The sequence below is a fragment of the Pagrus major genome, chromosome 20 (assembly GCF_040436345.1).
Source record: "Pagrus major chromosome 20, Pma_NU_1.0".
Lineage (NCBI taxonomy): Eukaryota > Metazoa > Chordata > Actinopteri > Spariformes > Sparidae > Pagrus > Pagrus major.
In genome coordinates, this window is record NC_133234.1 from 22,101,032 (window position 1) to 22,122,353 (window position 21,322).

A 21,322-nucleotide genomic window follows, 5' to 3' on the forward strand; every position below is an offset into this window, starting at 1 on the left:
TCTCACGCCCATGATGATGCAAAGTCAGGTGAAGTTTAGAAGCTTTACAGCAAACGGCATTCTTCTAAACAACAGAAGTAGTCGGGTACTTTTTAAAAATGTTTTTTAAAAAAAAAACAACCTAAGAAGGAAAAATGAAACGGCTCCATACAGCTCGTCTGGTGTAGTCCTAGTCTCTAGAAGACCAGAAAAAAATGCTATTCACACCCTGGATGCACAGAAGAACTCGTGCACAAACTTCAGAGGAGGTGTGAAGCTTAAAAGAGGATTTTTATGACTTTTCAAATCAATATGTGATCTCTGGGCACTTGGATTATGCTGGGTGAGCTGTATGGAGCCATTTCATGTTTTTTCTTAGGTAGTCGTTTTCTCTTAAGTCTCCATCTACTTCAGTTGTTTAGGAGAATGCTGAAACACTGTTTTGTTGTGTAGCTCCAGAAATGTTTGTGAAGTACCAAACTTCACCTGACTTTCCTTAAGCATGGGGGTGAGGAGATGACAGTAATGTGGCCTCCGGTTGACTTAAGTCGCTGTTTATGACTTCCAACTTGACAAAAAAAAAAAAGGACTTCAGATTTGACTTAGAAGTTAATTAAAAGTAATAGGGAAGGAATTAAAGCTTTGAACAATGATTTTTGTATATCTATTTCACTGACAATTCCAAACAAATTCAATTCATTGTTATACTTATTTAAAATATTATAAATCGTTCAATTATCTTATTTAAAAAAGGTACCAATACCTTGCGTTTTCTCTTTACAAAGACCAGATACTGCAGGTAAGACTGCAGTTTTCTTGACTCGACACAACCTGTGACTTGCCCAAGAAAAAATAACTTAGGACTTGCTTGAGACTTGCACTAATCGACTTGAGTCACATGTCTGCTAGAAAGTGACTGAATTTTCATTTTTGTGTGAAGTTTCCCTTTAAGATAACCCATCAAAAATGTCCTAACAAAACGTATGGCATGAACTTGTATTTCACCCACAGTTATTAAAAAAAAAAAAAAACCTTCCACACAATGAAAAGAAGGCAACTAATTTTTGGTCTTTTTATTCAACTGTAATTGTCTTAATTTTTCAAGTAAAACAATGTGGAATTACAAGGGATCAAAGGAATGCAACAAATGAAGAGAGACAAATCAAAAATAAGACCATCACCATAAACTACCCACCCCCACCCTCCCAAAATATCACCTTTGCTCAAAGTAGCTTAGACAAGTCCAAAAGTAAATCGACAATTTACAGTCATCTGGAACTGTACCAGTATTTTTATTCACATATTTTGTCCAAGTATTTTTTTTTTTTTTTTTTTTACATGAACGAAGAGCAATGAAGTGATGGTGACAAAAACAAAACAAAAAACAAAAATCAGGTGAAAAATAAAAAACATTAATTTGGTTGCACTGATGCACAGGGTGCTTTTCTGGGGAGGCTTTATCTTTTTTTTTCTGTTTTGTTTGGCTTTTTTTTTAAATAACGAGAAGACCCCTGCTTCAGGTGCTTCACAAGGCAATCTGAGGTTCAAACCCATTTGGCCAAAGAGGCACTCTTAATTTCAATAACATTAACTTGCCCTTTCGATATAAATACATGACAAAGCGGACCGGAACAATAACTGCCTTTGGGAAGATTATGAAAAAGAAATTGGATTTTTTCCTGCTCCAGGTCTGTGGTGAGGAGCAAAAGATGTCTGTGAGACGGTTTGCAATTTTAATTAATGTATTTTCGAACTGTAGAGATACATCGTGAGGTACCAGGAACCAATTAATTCACTAAAATTGATGTAAGAACTTATTACTACACCACAATATTCTCGAAAGCCAAGGGCCACATTATAAGATGTGCAAATGAGAAATGCAAGGCTGGATTTAAAAGTGAATCCAATGAACAGAAGTTGACATGAAAAAAAGGGGCCCAAGCAAAGACAAGCTCCAGCATAGTGCAGCAAAGATCACATTGACAGATCAGTTCTCTTCCTAATACCCTGGAAGAAATAATAAAATATGCATAACTTATCAACTGACTACAAAGAAACAATAGTCAGGACAGCTGACGAAATTTTCAAAACCAAACTTTCTAAAACCTCCAACTTACAATACAACTGGTCACTCAAAAGTTTTTTATGTCACACAAATGACTTTTCATTTATAACCCTAATAAGAGGGTGCTGTATAATCCCATCTTAACACATAAGATCTGAGTGTTCCAGTCTTTAATGATTACAGTACATTATGTGAACTAACAACTTTCATTTATTACCTCTTGCACCTTTTGTCCCCCTCAAGTCCCAGTGGTGAATTTATCCACTGTACCATCTCCCGTCTGTTTACGGACGCACAATGGAGGCGCCACATTTTTTTAACTCTCAGTCCGGCATCCCTGAGCCTTCCCCCAGCTGACAATGGCTGAGCTGGTGAGGTGGGACCAGCTCCAAATGGAAAGGGAGAGGGCCCAAGAGGCAGGGAGGTCCCTGGCTTGCAGCACTCAGTTCCCTTGCATTCATTAGAGTGCAGACAAAGCAGCAACCTTGGAGGTCATGACATGCTCTCGTATCGTGCTCTGCCACAACACTCTTGCTTCTGTTTTTTCCCTTTGGCACTCTGATCATGTCTTGTTGTGACGATGTTGACTGGCAGAGGAGCGGGTGCTAGCGGCCGGTGACCGGGCCTGCACTGCTGCGAGCGCCGCGACACTACGCAGCACCCTGTCTGGTGTCCCCTCTGTTCCTGAACTGCTGGTCACCTCCTGCGAGAGCCTCAGAGACCTTCTGCTGTCCGGCCGACTCTCCCTTTGCTGGCCCTGCTTCTCTCTTTTGTCTCTACTCTTGGCTCGCTCTGAACTGCGCTCGCTGCCAGAGGAAGCAGCACGGGACTCTCTGTGCTCTGTGTTTTGAGAGCTGATGCTGTGGGTACGCTGGCTGCTGTTGCTGCTGCTGCGGCTTCTGCTGCTGCGTCCACGGCCGTCACCCTCGCCGTCGCTGCTCATGCTGCTGCAGGCACTGTGGCCCCTGGATGACGACTGTGCCTCTGCATCGCCTTCCTTCCCCCCTGTCGACTTCCTGCTTCCCCTCTCCTTTTCTTCTACTTTAGACCTCTTGTACTCCATTTCCAGGGGTGGAACCAGAGAACCGGGGCACTGTCTGGTGGAGCGAGAAGCAGAGCGGCTCATCTGATTTGGTGTTGAGGGTTTGCTGCTACTGCTTTTATTATTAGTAAGATTTACAGAGTTACTCTGAGGGGTTGCTGGCACACTTTTGCTTTTAGGCTTTTGGTTCTTGTCCGAAGAGGAGGCAGGGGAAGTCCCAGCGGCTTTAGCCCCCGAGTCTTTCCGAGGGGTGTGGCCAGGTGTATCCACCCTGCCTTTCATTGCTAGGAGCTTGGCTGCTGCGTTGAGTGCCGAGCACCTCTTCCCAAGAACTTCAGGCTCAGGAGGCAATGAGGGTGCGCTGTTTGTTTGAGCTTTACTGTCTTGTGAAGGCTGAGATCCTGCAGACTTCCTAGTGACCCTGACAGAAGACGTATCACTGCCAGACTCTCCACCTGTGGACGTGTTGGCATTGTTTGATGTGTTTCTGTCAGAGCTGTGCGCACGTTTCTTTCCTTGCTGGCTGTTGCCCTTTTCCCTCTCCTGATCTTGTATCCTGTGCTTCCCCGAGCGGGTCAACCGGTGCTCCTTTCTGCTATCACTGTTGTCAGAGTCTGAAGAGGAAGAGGGAGACCTGGAACGCCTCCTCCGAGAGGTCGGGGTGGTGAGTTCCTTCTCGCCGCCTTCCTCTGTCCTCTCCTCACCCTCTTCAGTTTTCTCCTCTGTCCCCGCTTCTGAGGTGACGTCTGTTCGCCTCTTCTTGGTAGGATGTCTGTTTTCGTAAGTCCTCTTGTGGTGAGCATGACGAGTGAGGGTGGATGTAGAGCACCCAGATGATGGCGAAGAGGAGCAAGTGGACTCCTGGCTACTCTGGCGACTAAGAGGCCTTTTCTGGTTTGGAGTTTTCTGATCTTCGATAGTTTGCTCCTGCTGCTTAGGTTCCTCTTTCTGAGGGGCAGTTGCCGCCTTTGTTTCGCCGCCTGTTACTTCTCTTTCTGACTTTTTGGTCTCAGAGGAACTCTCCACCTTTCTCCTTTTAGGCTGAGACTTAGAAATATCTTGCTTTTTGTCGTCATCATCCTTGCTAGTCCTTGCTTCAGCCTCCACAGCATCTACCTCCATTTTTTTCGTGCTGTCTGGCTCACTTTTAGATTCTTTCTGCGTTGGCTCTAAAGAGGGTTTGTCAGATGAAATACTAGAAGTCTCTAAAGAGGGCTTGTCAGAGGAAACACTCGAAGACTCTAAAGATGGCTTCTGAGATGAAACACTCGAAGACTCTAAAGATGGCTTCTCAGATGAAACACTCAAAGACTCTAAAGATGGCTTCTCAGATGAAACACTCGAAGACTCTAAAGATGGCTTCTCAGATGAAACAGTAGAAGAAGCAGATGTGGATACCTGGGCTGATGTGGAAACCTCTGGGGATACATTTGTGGATGCAGAGCTTGATACATGCTGGGAAATTACTGCAGATGTTTGTGTTGTGGACACGAGAGGAACTGTGGTTGCTGCGACTGACACAGGGGTGACTTTGGTCGTTGACACTTGGGCAGTTGATAGTGTAATGGACTTTCCTGGGGATGATGACGATGATGTGGTGACTGTTGGTGATAGAGCTGGTGTAGCAGTGGTGGAAGTTGTTACTGGGGGTGGGATCTTGGCAGTCCTTTCTGCAGTTGTGGAAGGGGGAGTCAGAGACGTGGGTTCTTTTGAAGGGGCTGCTCCTGCAGGGGCCGTTACTTGGACTACCTCTGTTGGAGATGATGCAGTTACAGTAACTGTCTTTGCCTTGGCTGTGGTAGTTACACTTGCAGAGGTTGTAGAAGGGGAAGGAGTGCAGACTGGGATAGGTTTTGCTGAAGCCACTGAAGCACTTGTTACTTGTGCCTGGGAAGTCACTTGAACCATTGTCGGTGACGCTGAGACTGGTTTGGTTTGGACTTTGGCAGACGTCATATTAGTCCTCGCTTGGGCTGGAGAAGACTGAACTGTATTTGCAGGAGATGATGAGACCGTTGCTTCTGGTGGTGTTGTAGAAAGTTTTTCAGACACTGTTGGACCTGCATTGGGAACTGTGCTCAATTTTGATGGACTAGCTTTGACTGTTGTTGTCACAGTTGTGGCTGTAGATGGGGGGGATGTAGAGGTTGGTTTTGGTAAAGCTGTAGGTGGGCTAGTGTCTGCAGCTGAAACCTTTTGGGTGGCAGCTGGGGTGGAAGTTACTGTAGCTGGGGCAGAAGTAACAATAGTTGGGGCAGACGTTACAATAGCTGGGGCAGACGTTACAATAGCTGGGGCAGACGTTACAATAGCTGGGGCAGACGTTACAATAGCTGGGGCAGACGTTACAATAGCTGGGGCAGACGTGACAATGGCTGGGGCAGACGTGACAATAGCTGGGGTAGACTTTGAAGATGACACTGAAGAGGCTTGCGGTAGAGCAGTAGTTTTAATTGGAACTGATTTTACTGTGGTGGTGTCTGCTGGTGTAACACTTCCAGTTTTTGATATTACGTCAGTCGCTGTTGTGATCTTTGTGGCAGGGACTGATGTTGGAGCTGCTTTGACAGCCATGATAGGAGTCGACGACACAGTGGATGGAGCGGTAGCAGCTGTTGTGGCAACTGTGGTGGTTTTGGCAGGGTCTGGTCCTGTTGTTTTTACAGAAACTGAAGGTGTTGGCTCAGTGTGAGGTTTTGAAGCTTTGGAAGCCACAGGTGTTTGTTTTATATCTGGAATAGTTGATGCAACAGTGGAGGCAGGTGGCACTGGGGTTGTGGTAGTGGGGGTAGTAGTGACTGGGATAGTGGTAGATGTGGAGGGTGCGACAGAGGATGCAGAGGAAACCTGGGTTGATGCTGTGTCGAGGCTTTGAACGGTAGCTGGAGCTGAACTAATCACTTGGGCTGAGGTTGATGTGCAGGCAACAACAGGAAGGGCTGCAGTGGGTGAGACTGGTATAGAAGGTTGATCTGCTCTTGTGGAGGCTTTAGCTGGACCAGGAGCTGAAACCTTAGTCTTAGTGTCCGTTCCCTCAGCTTTGGTAGCAAGGGAGGCCTGACTTGTAGTGATAACAGCAGCTAAGGGGGTCCCCGACAAGTCAGGAGAGGAGACAGTTGGCTCTGTGCTAGCATCAGTTTTTGTTTGACCAGATAAATCAGTAGTGGTGGTCTCATTTTTAGAGTTCTGTCCTTCATTTTCTGGCATGGTTGTGGAGTCTTTGCGAGGACGACCTCTCTTACGTTTTGGGGAGAGAGGAGGGTTCCCTTCCTCACTTGGCGAGGTGGGCTGTGTGTTGTCAGTTTCAGGTAACCTAGGAGGAGTCTTTGGGGGCCGGCCCCTCTTTCTTTTCAAAGGTGTCACAAGAGAATTTCCACTGGAGTCTGTAGAGGTTGAAGTGGTGTCTTTGCCGGGTGTTACATCTGTTTTCTTTGACTGGTTTCCTCCCCTTCCTCTACCCAGATGATGCTGCTGTTCTCCCAGCTGAGCGGCCATGCGAGATTCAGTTTCCAACCTGCGCCGTACAGGAAGATTTCTCAGCACAGGCATGTCAGGAGAAAGATGGGGTGGGGAATATGGAGGATAACTCCTGACAGGCTGTGGCTGCACAGGCGGACTGGGAGTAGACTCTTGGTCCTGAGGAGATTTGGTAACGATCGCCTTAGTTTTGCTGTCATGGCTCGGTGATGTGCTGTCTTTGTTTGGTTCATCGACCAATCCAGCTGTGTTTTCCTCCACAGTTGCCTCCTCTGAAGAAGCTCCACCTCCAGTGCCGCTTCCTCGCTGCCGCCTCCTTCTTGGCTCCTTCTCTTCCACCACCGTGACCAGCCTCCCTGGAAGCTTACGGAGGACTTTGGCTGATGGAGAGTCTTCAACCAGGCCCCGCAGGACTTCACCGTCTGCTGACTGACGCTTGCGAGGCGATCTGGAGCTGGTGGAGGGGGGAGACATGGCGCTGTGGTCTTTGCTGTCATCATCTTTTGCCTGATGGTCCACTGTGCAGCTGGAATCTAGTGATGACTCAGACATCCTCCTCTCATTCTCCCCCTCTGCTTTGGAGTTCTTGCTCTCAGTCTCTTGTTTCCCTCCTGGGGGGGAGGTTGTAGGCGGGGAAGGCACTGGACTAGGATGGGAGCGGTTTGGTAAAGTCCTGGTTTTGGTGGCCTGGTGATCTCTGGCAGGAGATGAAGCTTTTGAGGATTTGGAGGAATCTTGAACTCTGGTTGATGAGGAGGTTTTTTGCTGGTCTGCGCGGGATGGGGTGGTAGACACAGCGCTAGTGTCTTTGGCAGCTCCTCGTCCTCTCAGACCGAAGCGGAGTCTTTCAGGCACTTCTCTAGGGGTGGTGGGCTCAGTCTCCGTTTCGGGCGAGGCACCACGCAGCCGCCCACTAGTCCTTGTAGAGGTCACAATCTTGTCTTTGTCCTTGGGTTTGCGGCCACGGCGGGCTGGAGCTGACTGAGCAGGCTCGACAGAAGCTGGTGTTGACAAGAAGTCATCATCGTCTTCATCAGATGAAGCGTGAAGCTTTAGACCCTCCTCCTTGGCCTGGTCCAGGCCCTTTCTGGCAGCTTCCACTTGCTCCTGAACAGACAGACAGAAGAGATTTTTACTTTCACAGATACAGAAGTTTGCTGTTTTTACCAAACTTATGAAGTGTCTTTATGTTTTGGGTCTGTAAGATTACGGAATTGGAAAAAGTATTGACACATCCGATCACACAAAGTAAAAGTAGTGCCGTTAGACTGAAATACCTTTAATACATGAGTCATTGTTGAAAGGCTGTACTAAATGTCTTTTTTTTTTTAGTTTTCTGAATGAAGCTTTAAATGTTATATATGTATTAAGCACCCATGCCAAGCAAATAATCTGTTTTTTGTGATGACTTGGGGTAATTTACTATTCACTGTTGGAGCCACAATAGATTTTTTGTTATTGTGGTTACATAAATATAATTTATGGTGCTGTTGCATTGCTGCTAGACCACCCCGTTAAAGCTCATCGATTTTGGAGAAACATAGTTGATTGCTGAGTCTCATTACCAGGTCTTTAAATGCTGGGTTGGCAGCATCAGTATTTGACGACCTGGGACTTTCAACTTTCATGCAAAAAAAAATACAAAAATACCCCCAAACAAAACAAAACTGCAGCATTTAAATGTTGATATATAATTTTAAAATTCAACATTAGTAGTAAAATCCATTTATATTGGACGGATTTAATTCTATTTAGCAGAAGAAATAAATGTTGACAATCCTTTTAATGACCACTTTATTCTTAGTAAATGTTTTATTCTGTTCTAACTTTTTACTACTTTTACTCTGCACTACGCAGCTCAGGGAGATACTTTGCTGTTTCATTATTTTTACACAATGACAATAAAGACTTGAATCTTGACTCTACTTGAAAAATAATCAATCAATAATGAAGACATGCCCTAGATGCAGTCACATTATTTACTCAGTATCTTAAATGTGTTTGTTTCTTTGTTTATCCCAGTAGCTTTGTCTAGAGGAAAGATGAGTCTAAAGTTAAAGTTAAATTATTAAATCAAACTTTTAGAAAGCTGAGCTGTTGAGACACACATCTGTTGTTTCAATCCAAACTAAGTAAAGGTGAATGTGTGGCGTTACCTCAGCCTGCTTCAATTCCTCTTTGCATACATCTTCTAACGAGGCTTCAAGGAAGTTCATGGCATAGCGTTCAATGGGAGTGAGCTAGGGAGAGGAAGAAAATATGTTTAGTTGAGTTAATTGAGCATGAAATAACTCTGATGCAGACAGACAGCAGACTATTCTCGATTTTAGATTAATGATTAAATCACAGAACTGCATGATTATTCACCTGCTCCACCAGAGCTGCTATTTCCTGCTCTGCCTTGGAAAGCTCCTCTACTTCCTCTTGTTCCCCTCCATCATCCAGTGGTATGTTCTCGTTGAACTCTGCCAGTTCTGCTACCTGCTCTGCTTTGGCCTGAGAGGCTGCAACTATGTCCTCCTCATCCTCGGCACGACACAGGGCCTGCAAAAATCATTTCAAGATGGCCATTTTATCCGTGTACCACCATACTGAGTAGAAAAACTGTTTGATTTGTTTTACCTAAACTCAATAAATACTGCCAAAGACCCAAAGAATGTGTTGGTTACACACTTAATTTTGATATATTTATACTTTTGTTCCTTAACAACAAGGATCATTAATCTAACCTGTTCCAGGATGGTGGTGCTCTGTTTGTTGACAGTCTCCTCCTCCTCGGGTTGGGGCACCGACAGCTCTACTGCCACCTCTCTCTTCTCCCCTTCATTCATATCAAACAGCTCTCGGATGGTTTGCTGAGCAACAAAAACAAAATGAAACACATTCAGCTCAGGAGACCGGCTCTTTGTAGTTGATGACAAACAAAAATGAGAGGCACTTGAACTGCTTTAATGTCCTGACATCGTACTCAATAAGAGCATTCATGCTAATAGTGTCATTCATTTAATGCAGTAATTGGGAAATGTTGCAATGTCGGCATGCTTCAAACAACACAAGAGAGGGCATTACTCTGAAAAAATGTAATTAAAAGGGGAAGAGAGCACTGACTGTTTCTGCAATGAAAAAACATTTCTTTATGTGCAGACACTGACAACAGCCAATTAGGCATCTCAGTCATCAAACACACACCTACAACATGTTTGTGTTTGGGTATACCAATGATTCATCATCACAGGATTTTCTGGATTGTCAAAAATCCTCCTAAGAAGGGATTCATACAGAAATACGTGCCATTTTGAATATTGCTTTACTACTGCTATTGTGTTATATTATAAGAGCTGATGGAGCTTTGGGGAAAAGTAAGACTTACTCGCTGCATATCCTTTTATTGGTGGCACAAAAATGATATCTTCATCTTGGCTCAAACAACTGCCACCCACGATCCATCAATGGCAAGACAGGTTAATGACAGTGTACTCAATGGAGAAATAACAGCAAAACTCCTTGTAAAGACTGGCATGTTTTTAAAACCAATGGGCTCTTGTAATCATTTATTTTGGATTACCAACGGGATAAGGTACTATACTGATTAAGTTAGGAATGTGGCCAAAACTAACATCTCTTTCTTTTAAAGCATTATATTTTTATTTTATATGTTATTCTCTTCTCTCTGTAGGCACACAATGGTAATTTTTTATATTTGTTTGCCGAGCTGTGAAGTATTTTTGTTTTGCTTTCTTTATTTTTTGTGACAGCCGCTGTGTATGATTCAAATATGCATAAGTATAAATAATTAAACATTTTCATCATTTTCATTGTTCAGGGAAAAAAAACAACAGCAACAACAACTTGAATTTTAATTAATGCTCTGCACTTTTATATGATGTGCAACCGGTAGTAGAAACTAAGTAGTAGTGAGACCTGTTATCCTGTGTTCCATATGAAAGTGTATAATTTAAAAGGGAAAACCCTGTGGTATGTTCATCACATTGGGTATCGTGGGGGGGGGGGGATTCTGTAAATTCGTACCTGTTTGAAGAAGGCAGTAGTGAAGTTTCCTCCTTCGATAGCCATATCTCCCAGCATCCTCTTCTGATTGGCTTTCTTTAAAATGTTCTCCTCCACTGTGCGCTCACTGATCAGCCTGAATAGTAACATTAAAAAAATTGTTAAAAAAGTTGGTGCAATCACAGTTCTTTGTGATGGGGAATTGCAGTATAGAAAATAATGCAAGTTCTGAATGACAACTAAATCAAATGCCATCTCCTCCTCCTCCTCCCACAGCCGTTGTTTTTCTCCATCATTCACCAGCTATCTATGGTCTTATTGTTTTTAAAAGTCATCCCCTACTTTTGTGCTATTTAACTATAATGAGCACATTTGCAGCCAGTATTATTTATATTAAATACATCTTTTTTGAAAGTTTCTGCATTTCATTTTGGTGTAGATCAGCTAGGGCTTTGTTACTGTGCATGCTGGGCTACTAACATACTTTGTGACAAACACAAATGGATTAGAGTCATCATGACCGTAATCAGACACATGTGTTTTCACTGCAATAACATCAAAGTGTCTGCTGGGAGAAAATGGGAGTTTGGGAACTTCCCAGTATGGTTTCTTGAAATAAGATTTCTCTCCTGAAATCTCAGCAGTAAATTGTGGCATCCTGGCACCACTACCCTCAACAAAAATCATGTGTGGATCCACATTTAAATATAAAACTTAGCTTGAAAAATCCCAGAACCTTACTCACAGTCTAACCACTTTAATGTCTGGTTATGATTATACTTCCTTCTTTAATCAAGCTTTTTGGGTCAAAATGAACTGCAGCCTTAAACAGACCATATCTGACAAAAATTTCAAGAGATGTTTTCCACCGTTACCTGTAGATGTGGACGTCTCTGGTCTGGCCGATTCTGTGGCAACGGTCCTGTGCCTGGGCGTCCATGGTGGGATTCCAGTCGCTGTCGTAGAACACAACGGTGTCGGCTCCAGTCAGGTTCACCCCGACACCTCCGCTGCGAGTTGATAATATGAAGCAGAAAATACGCCGATCTGCATTGAAGCGCTCCATGAGGGACTGAAGAGGAGAAGATGGACAGAGAATAGGCATTAGAGACAACAGACCAACTACTCTGGTTGAATATTTTTCCTGTCTTTCTTTAATTATTCTTCTGTAATCTGGGGAGGGCACGTCAGGCAGGGGATGTCAGGAACCTGCATTGAAGCAATGTGGCCAAAATAAATAAAATAATACTATCACTATTAGTACACTTAAACCTTTTTTCAGCACTGACAGCTTAGACTATTCTGTCTGGATTTGTTAAGATCAACAGATCATTGGTTTCATGCCCTAACATTTGTCATTCTCATTTTCAAATTCTTCTTTAAAATGATAGAGGTATTTTACAACAACAGCAAGACTTTATCCTGGTGGATTTTTGAAGGTTAGCAAGTTCAAATAATACTCATTGAAAATAGAACCTAGAGTTTAACAAAAAAATACCAGCCTTCAATGATTCAACAATAAACAATGAAAGATAATTCTGTTTCATACAAAGTTTGTTCATCTCAAATCTGTCCCTAGTAGACCCTATTCCCAAACAAAGCAATAAAAGGCAATATTATCACTTTGGTTCAGTTCAGTATTTCCTCTACGAGTGTGCCCTCTTCTCAAAGAAATCAATAAGGGATCTCTGAAAAATAAAAATAAACCCAGAGTTTCTTCCAGTACCAGTCAGTTGATCCTATTCATGCACACAGAATAAGCATCTCTAAGTGCAGCTGCAGGCTAACGCTATGCTAAATGTGTCGTCTTTGGAGTGTTTTTTTTTTTCTCTTTGGATGCAAAGAAGCAGGCGGGGATAAAGAGAAAAAGAAAAAATTGGGAGAATTGTCGATTCTTCTCATTTTGATCGATTTTCCATTAAGAGTTGAAATTGTGACACCCCAAATCAATACTAACCTGTCTCTGCTCCACACGGGTGCTGCCATCCAGACGGAGGTAGATGTGTCCGTGGTAGTTGAGGAACTGCTCCAGCACATCTAACATACGCGTCATCTGAGTGAAGATCAACACTCTGTGGCCTCCTGTCTTCAGCTTTCGCAGCAAAGTGTGTAGAGTCTGCAGTTTTCCTGCACACAGAAAGAAGACAAATTATTTAGACAACAATCATAAATAAACTGGCAGAACAGATAATGATATGAAAACAAGTATTGGGCACTTGGTCTGCAACTAATAAAGAAGTGTGGCATTTAGATTTTTAGTAGACTTGGCAGATTATTTATAAGACTAATAGGATGAAAGAGAAAGGAGACTTCATTGATTGGAACTTTAGAGATGAAAAATATGAATTAAGGAGGCAATTTCATGACTTTGTTGATAAACAACAAGTACACAAATGTTTGCTGTCACATTAAGCACGAACACAGAATGTGAATCCTCTTTCTGCTCTTGGTATCAAACCAAAATAGCTGCAAAAAAGCATCTTGACATCTTACCACAATCATACTGTATGAGCCTCAGGTCCGGGAACTGGGTCCTCATGTAACACTGGATGCGATGGAGACTGCGAGTAAGTGGAGCGACTTGAGTTGACAGCTGGGAGGAGAAGGCTGCCTGCTTGTGGCTCAGAGAGGGAGGAGGGTGGCAGCAGTGCATGGAGATTGAAGGAGCCTCCACCGGGGGAATCGCAAATGTAAACCTAAAACCGGAAAAAAAAAAAAACAGCTGAGTCAAAAATCTTTGCTCAAGAAAATATGCAAGAAAACCAATCAGCTGGTCAGTTCTCTACCTGTCTACGATGTCACTTAGCAGCTCCAGCCTGTCCTCAATCCTGTTGATGGCCTCCCTCACAGCATGACTCTCAAACCAGTAATCATATTTGTTTTGCCACTGCGCAAACAGACAGCTGCTGTGGCCCGAGCGACCCCACTCCCCCTCAGACTTCAGGGCAGCTGGGTTGGGACGAGGACCAGGGAGAAAAGTCAGAAAGTCCAAAACCTCCCGACCATACATGGGCTTTGCCCCACAGTGGTGCTCGTTGACTCGAAAGATGAAGTCCAATTTGCTGTCGCGCTGCTGTTTGAGGCCATCTGCAAGCCATGACTGTTAAGTAAGAGGGTAAACATGAGTGAGTTAAAGAGCTGCAACACAGGATGGTAAAAGTGGGCTAAAACAGCATAAAACTTGCTTTGTGTATCCTGCAACTGATTCCATTGCGGTTTAAACATGAGATAAATCCAAATATGGAAGAATCCTGATGATGGGGTACAAGTTGCTTACCATGTGGAAAGGAGAGCGAGGAGGTGGACGAGGCACTTTCCTGGGTGGAGGGCAGGCTTTCGCTCCTGTACTGGGTCTAGACTTCGTGGTAACTGGTGTTTGATTACTGCTGCTGCTGCTGCTGCTGTCACGTGGTGCTACCGAAGACTTCGGCGCAGAGGACGAAGAGGCCGTCTGAACTGGAGCTGAGGGGAGGACAGAGGAGACAGCAGAGCAAGGCAAACATGCCTGTTGTTAAGAACTTAATTCTGCAGTACAAATAACATTGGATTTGCTTGAGCCGATTTCACCGAGTATTTAAGCCGCCCTCCAGTCAAAACATGTTTTGCTTATAGTTGCTTTAACCTGGAAAAAGCTGTTTGATGAGCATTTTGTGACATCTCAACTGTGGCTGCAACTAACGATTATTTTCAGTGTTGATTAATCTGTCGATTATTTCCTCACTTATTCAATTAGTTGTTTGGTCTATAAAATGTCACAAAATAGTGAAAAATTTCAATCAGTTTTCCCCAAAACCCAAGACAACCTCCTCAAATGTCACAGGTCACTGTCATATTCAGTTCACCGTCATATGAGAGAGGGAAGAAACAAGAAAATAGATTTTTTTTTCTTAGAAACTGACCCCAACTGATCAATTATCAAAATAGTTGGTGATTAATTTATTAGTTGATAGCTAATCGATTAATCTTAGCAGCTCTAATCTCAACTAGTTTGGGAGATCGTGGTCCAATATGCAACTTAAACATGTGTGATGTAGACATTTGAAGCCACCAGTGCAGACAAGATAGAGAGTGGACTTGTCAGTGAAGTAGGAGACATCTTGTGTCTTACTTGCAATTAAATATACTACTCAGAGAAACAAGGTAGGTAATTGAATGCATTTAATTCCATTTTTGTTTTGTTTTGTGCTGTGTGGTGCAGTGAGGACCGGAAGACAGAGAAGAGCGGTCTGAATTTAACATTCAAATGATCAGCTGTGAAAAACAACTTATTTTAGACTTCAAGAGGCTATTTTGTGTTCGTTTCAGTCAGACTTTTGATGGTGTTATTGTAAATTCAAGGTTGAACCATTCAGTGCAATTATCTCTCCTTCCAGAGGCAGAGAAATTGGCACTTGCCAGGAGAAATAACTACTAATACTTGGGAAAATAAGTTTGTCATGCTCAGTTACAGAAACTAAGTTTGTTGTTGTTTGAATCACACTTAAACTGACAATGAACAAGTATTTTGCTTTAACTTATCCTTATGAAGTAAATGTTGTCTGCAAAATGTAATGGCTAAAGAATAATGGCACAACCAGCGATTAGACTGGTTCCTATAAACCTTGCTTTCACTGTGCTAGTTTGTCTGCCATCGGGCACAAAATCTCCTGGGAAAAGGAGGGCTGACTATCTCCATCAAAGCCTGAATGAATGAATAGACTCACGTTTGTCCTGTGCTGCTGGTAGCTGCTACTTTGAGAAAAACAGAAACGTTTTCTTTCTCTTTGCAACACTGGCACCAACAATATCACTGAAAGTTGTCCATTTCCACTTTAGACACATTCTGGATTTTTAATGAGTGAGAAGAAGATGTAACTTTAAGAATTTTTTATGAGGGATTTTAAATTTTTTATAGAAAACTATATCAGACACAAATTATTATTCAAAGTGAGTATATTTTTCATATGTTTAAAACATGTCTGGAGGAGGTCTTTAAATACACTAAACTGGCTTCCAGATATTTTCCTGTGATTGTCTAAACTTCCCTGAATGTTTTGCATTACATTAGACACAGCACACATCTGCTAGTCTAAGCAGATTAAAAAACAAAACAAGGAGGATGGTAGGAAAGAAAAATACTAAAGTAGAACTGGGTCAGATCATTACTGCAACTAATCTTGTCATGCATACAGGGTTATAAATTATAGCTCAGAGAGAATAATAAGTGGAGCTCGTTCTCTCACCTGGCTGCTCTGTGTTCGATGGAGGAGGCTGCACTACTTTGAGGACAGGGCGAGGGGGATGGGGCTGGTTCGGGGTGGAGCTAGGGTTTCCGGGAGGTGCTATGGTGTAGTGGGCAGTGGCGGGACCAGGGGTGCGCTGGGCAATTTGCAGTGGAGCAGTGTTTCTGACAGGGGTGGTGTTGGCGTGAGGGTGAGGGTGAGGGGAAGGGGAGGCCTGAGGAGCAACACGAGGGGAAGGGGCCACGGCCAGTGTGGGCACAGGCCCACCCTCCTTGCCTGCTGTCTGACGCACTACGATCTTCACGACGCCGGTGCTGCTCACCATGGAGGGGGTCACTGAGGAAATACAAAACATATCAGCTGTGAGAAACAAGACTTCTTATTAAACCGATTTTAGAAGATTAGATTTAAACTGATGAAGGTCATCAGAAGATAATGTCAAAGAAAATGCTTGTCTTGTCCGAATACAGAAAATACTTCAAGGTCTTCAGGCAAAGTAACCTTTTCTTTAACCTGACATTCAAAACTTAAAGAGGATTTGGCTGATTCAGATATTTGATAAAGCTTTTGGATTTTAAGGAGCATAAAAACATGCATCTTTAAGATAAAAAAAGAGCTTTGTTTTTAAGTCTATTTAAGAAGTAAGAGAAAGAAGGATTAACAACCTTGTGCGGCGGCATTGTGAGGCAGCCGATTTGCAGGGAGGGCAGTCGAGGTGTTTGCAGGATGTGTGTTTGCTGCGCTCTGGACAGCCACCTGGGCAGGCTGGCTGATGAGGTGGTGCTGCACCCCGCTGGACACCAGGTGCATGACATTACCTGCAGCGTGAGAGTGAGTCAGAAAGGAAAATCAGGGACTTTTTCCCCTCCGATTCTCCAGTAACCACATCATCACACATCAACGCCCAAAAATTTTCAAGAGTTTGAATCATTCCTTTTTTCACGAGATTATGACTAAATAAATACAGTAAATAAAATGTAGCGCTGCATAATTATGGCAAATTATACCTATTGGTTTGTTTAATATTTTGACGAACGTGTTTCAGTTTTAGGACACAACTAACTTTATACCCCAGTTCAGCTTGAAAAATGTATAGAGAATTAGTAACTAGTTTATTTGAATTTAAAATAATTTATTTATGTTTGGCTAATCTCGGCTAATTTTCAATTGTTTTGAAACCTAGAAGTGGTCAAATTTACAAAACAAAGACAACACCATAAAGACAGCAACAGCAGACTTTAGTGCTCTGTGGCTTTTTTAAATTAGACCTTTCCCATCTCTCTTGGTTTCCTATACAAGCCTGTGGATGATTTAAATTGAGTTGATGAGTTTAAATTGTTTAATGCTGCTGGACTGTGGATTTCTTTGTGAAGGACTTGGATTTTCCACGACAGTCTAAAGGGTGTAACTTTGTGAACGTTCGAGGGCCTCATCTCAGATCCTGTCTCTTCTCTGCTAACGAAGAGCATCCATGGCTAACATGAGTTTAGGAATGGAGTCCACAAACTTAAACACCCCGGTTTCCAGCAAAAAACAGAAGTTCCACAGAGGCTCTTTAAATGACAGAAAAACACCACACCCACAGTAAGTACAAGGCTGTCTAACACTAACCTTGAACCGGTCGTGCAGGAGCTGCTGGGACTTGGTGGATCTGAGCTCCAGACAGAGTCAGCTTGTTGCCCTGCAGCTGGAAGGTGACGGGTTTACTGCCCTGACATGAGGACACAGGTCGGCCAGCCAAGGAGGCAAGCTGGGCAATGCTCACTACCTCACCAGCTTAGAAAGGAAAAAGAAAGAAGATGAAGATTACAAACAAAATTACATTCAGTTTACTACAAAGCCAGTCATTCACTTGGATGTTCACTCGACATCAGTGTACACTTACAAGGCAGCCTAGCTTGCATATCTGGACTGAGCAGAACCCTTTGGGGCATGATGTTGCCTGGGTTTGGACTCGGATGAGCTGGGATGCTGGCTGTGCAGGAAGCAGTGGGAGGCCTAACAGTCAACACTGGCTTTGGAGCGCTGGATCTCACTGCAGTTTGAGCAGTTAGATGCACAGGCTGGCGAGGAGGGGGCGTGGTCGTCACTGAACACACCACTAAAGAAAAGAGAAAATGAGGAGAAATAAGCAAAAAAACTTCAGACTTCATGTTCAAGCTTTTTCTTTACAAGTAGATTTTCCCTCTTTTGCTTGCCTTGCTGAACAACAGGAGCAGGTGCAGGAGTTGAGGTGACTTCAGTGACTGCAGGAGGTTTTGGGGTCTGAGCTGCAGGCGGCACGGAGCAGGTGGGTTTGTTCATCAGTAGGACCGGACGATTATCACCTTTAGGAGGCGGCTGGAACATCCTAAAACAGAGAAAGACCCATACAAAACATCAAACACAAATTAATTTACTGATTTTACATGTACACTGTATCAAGCATCTGGTTTCACTAATAACTGATGTCTGGCTCTGCCTCCTAATTGAGCTTTTTAATTGAAGCTCCTTATTTATATTAGAAAATGCAGAACCATCTCACTGAAGAACAGGGCTGATAGTCCCTTCAATATGTTCGCATATTGTTGCTCAGAGTAAGCAAGAGCCCAAGCATACACTGTCTAAAGAGACACTGTGATATATAATTGAAAGGTTGGTTGGTAGAATCTGCAGCATCGAAGATGAAAAAAAAAATCTAGTTCACCAATAGCAGCATGTTTATTTACACTGCCTTCGACGCTATTGACAGATTGTCCAATCAGAGCTGAAGCTTAATAACAATTGAACATTTATAAAAATGATATCCACTGATTTTTATGCATCTTAAGTTCCCTTTATACTGTTCTTTTTAAAGCACTGTATTGCATTGAGAAAACTGAGATTACAGCGTTTAACGTGTTATTGTAGATCTCTTAATGAAAAATATATAATGACATCATTGTAGTGGAAAAAAACAAAAATGATCCTAATACAATATTGTTGGCTGGTTATAAAAGTATCAGTAGCTGAACTGCATACCTGTTGACCTTCATGCGGACTGGTTTGGGTCTTGGAGGGGGTTCAGGGAAGTCCACGATCTCCTGAATTAGTTGGCGGCTGACCTTGTGGCGCGGCAGGAAGACATCTGCCTGGTACCGGGATACACGGCTCTCCAAACCAATAAGGTCAAACATAGAGAGATCGCAGCGCTGAGGACGCAAAAACGCACACATTTTTCTTTCATTTGAAAATTTGGGATTTCTTTTTCTTTCAGTTGTGATGTTCTGACCCAAATAAAGCTTTTTCCAGTTTTCCTTTATTGCTAACCTTCAAAGGAGAGACCTCCAGGGCGTCCTGCACCAGGGAGGCTGTATGGAAAACAATGGACTTCGTGGTGAAGGGAGACTGGATGGGTCGAGGGTCAAACAGGTTGGGATGGTTGCACACTTTGCGGAGCTGCATTAGGATGTTAATCACAGACATGAAGTGACCACTAGCCAGTGTTTCCCGGGTCCTGTGAAGCAGAAACAGAAAGATGATGACTGGAGAGAACAAGGTAGTAATACAGGCTATATAACAGAAATACTTCTCTCTATAATGCAGTACTGTAAACAGCTGTGTAGTAACTTACGAGGCCTGTGCCATGAAGTCATCGTAGAGGAATCGCTGTCTCTTGGAGAGGCGACAGCGCACCACATGCTCATATTTCTTGGGCATCTGCTTCTCCACGTCGATCTTGATCCTCCTGAGCAGGAACGGCCTCAGCACCTTGTGGAGCCTCTTGACCAGGCCTTCGTTGTACTCCTGACTGCCCTCGATCATTCCCGTCAGCGGGTTGGAGAACCATTCTTTAAACTCTCGGTGGGACTGGAAGACGTGGGGCATGAGGAAGTGCATCAGAGACCACAGCTCCATCAGGCTGTTCTGCAGAGGGGTTCCTGTCAGCAACAGGCGCCGGTGGCTAGAATCAGGAGAGAACAGTGTAGACATTTAGGTACAAGGTTTTTAATTAGGATTATAGATGATATGTGAGAAGAATTGGAGCACAGATTAAGAGGCAATCTCAGTCAAGCTGCTGCTTAAGACTCATTAAACCTGCACTGATTAATTGCAAACATAATACTGACATATTATCACTTTAAATGATGGAAAACATCTGCCTCTCTACACATCCAGCAGAAACAGAGAACAATAACATTCAGTTGGAGTCCTGTTTGTGACTTTCTGACATCCAGTATTCATTTTTGTTCTAGTTTTAAGTCTCTACCATCTCTTGAAGGAAATACCTGGATATTTAGCTGCTAAATGCTTCACTATGTTCACCAGCCAGGTTGTTGACTCTGAGCGGGTACTGTGCAGTAGATTTTTTTTTTTTTGGAAAGTGGCTGCCTGCTACTGCCCTTATGTAAGCGGTGGGATTGCACCAAAACTATTGATGAGACGATACAAGATTTTATCGCAGATCACGATAAAAAGCACTCAGGATAAGTTGATGGTGGTGAATTGTTATTATCGGGTTAATCATTAGTATCATCTCATGAGTGACTTGAAAAAGCTGTCGACATATATTGATTTCCTGGTGAATTTTTTTAATTTTTACATTGCCACAAGGGGGAGTCTGCTATCTTTCTAGTCAGTCTAAAATCTGTGGCTGAAGGGTTAGCTTGCCCACTGTATCCCCCACTAAAAACAGTTTAAATAAAATGAAGTGAATCCAGTATGTTTTAGTGCCATATATTAAGCATATTTTGAGGATTACAGGGATAAGATCGTGAATCACAATTATTATGGCCGGTAGTAATAGTAAAGGTAGCATTACATGTTCAGATTGTTCCACACCTAAGCAAAAAAGTAGTTTTAGGCCGGAAACCAAAACAGTGAGCTAAAAGGCAGACAAAAGAGAGTTTGCTGATAATTCCTTGTGGATTCAACACTGCGATCAATTCAAATATTAATAACAGCCGCTTTAATGTGTAAACAAATCTCCAGAAATTAATCTGACATGTACATCCATAAAAACTAAATATTTTTCCAGAGTATCGTTTCAATTGTGCAATTTTGCAAATGTGTTTCCTGTTTTTTTTTCTCCCCAAGCCTCCATGTTTGTAAACCATATATGTCATAGTAATACAATATCCTCGAGTGGAACGTTTTACATTTGAAATTAGGGCTTGGCAATATGGCCTTAAAATAGTATTGCAATATTTGTTGTGTATCTATATTTAGATATTTTGAAATCTCCTCAAAAACACTTCATTAATGCCAAGACTTTGCAACAAAATCAAATATCACAATATTTCTGATCAAATACCTCAACATCAATATTGCAATCTTCATGGTGACTTTACTGTAATGCAGCCCGTGATATGACATAAGTGTTGAAAAATCTGAGATGATGTACACTCTCAAATCAAGATAACAATCTGTTACCAATATATTGTCCAGCCCTAAATGAGATACAGATATTTCCTGGGATTCACAAAGTGCACTCTCATCCTCCCTCCACCCTGCATGTCTGAAGATCTATGACTAAAAGCTTGTACGCAATAAAACAGTGTGTGCTTCTCC

The 21,322-nt window shown here is 42.8% G+C and overlaps 1 protein-coding gene across 2 annotated transcripts in view; it reads right to left on the minus strand.

The window, feature by feature from the left end:
• Positions 1-1,037: 1,037 nt before the first annotated feature.
• The window catches only part of srcap (Snf2-related CREBBP activator protein), a 37,689-nt gene continuing 17,404 nt past the window's right edge, over positions 1,038-21,322 (minus strand). For both annotated transcript variants that reach the window (XM_073490097.1, XM_073490096.1), the window contains 18 exons: positions 19,386-19,715; positions 19,082-19,268; positions 18,794-18,963; positions 17,992-18,143; positions 17,679-17,894; positions 17,405-17,569; positions 16,459-16,611; positions 15,794-16,129; positions 13,849-14,033; positions 13,358-13,671; positions 13,065-13,267; positions 12,529-12,698; positions 11,447-11,643; positions 10,593-10,707; positions 9,293-9,418; positions 8,931-9,107; positions 8,720-8,803; positions 1,038-7,670 (listed from right to left, as the gene is read on the minus strand). In XM_073490097.1, coding sequence (XP_073346198.1) covers positions 2,607-7,670; positions 8,720-8,803; positions 8,931-9,107; positions 9,293-9,418; positions 10,593-10,707; positions 11,447-11,643; positions 12,529-12,698; positions 13,065-13,267; positions 13,358-13,671; positions 13,849-14,033; positions 15,794-16,129; positions 16,459-16,611; positions 17,405-17,569; positions 17,679-17,894; positions 17,992-18,143; positions 18,794-18,963; positions 19,082-19,268; positions 19,386-19,715 — 8,344 coding nt within the window. In that variant the 3' untranslated portion in view covers positions 1,038-2,606. The remainder of the gene's footprint in view (positions 7,671-8,719; positions 8,804-8,930; positions 9,108-9,292; positions 9,419-10,592; positions 10,708-11,446; positions 11,644-12,528; positions 12,699-13,064; positions 13,268-13,357; positions 13,672-13,848; positions 14,034-15,793; positions 16,130-16,458; positions 16,612-17,404; positions 17,570-17,678; positions 17,895-17,991; positions 18,144-18,793; positions 18,964-19,081; positions 19,269-19,385; positions 19,716-21,322) is intronic.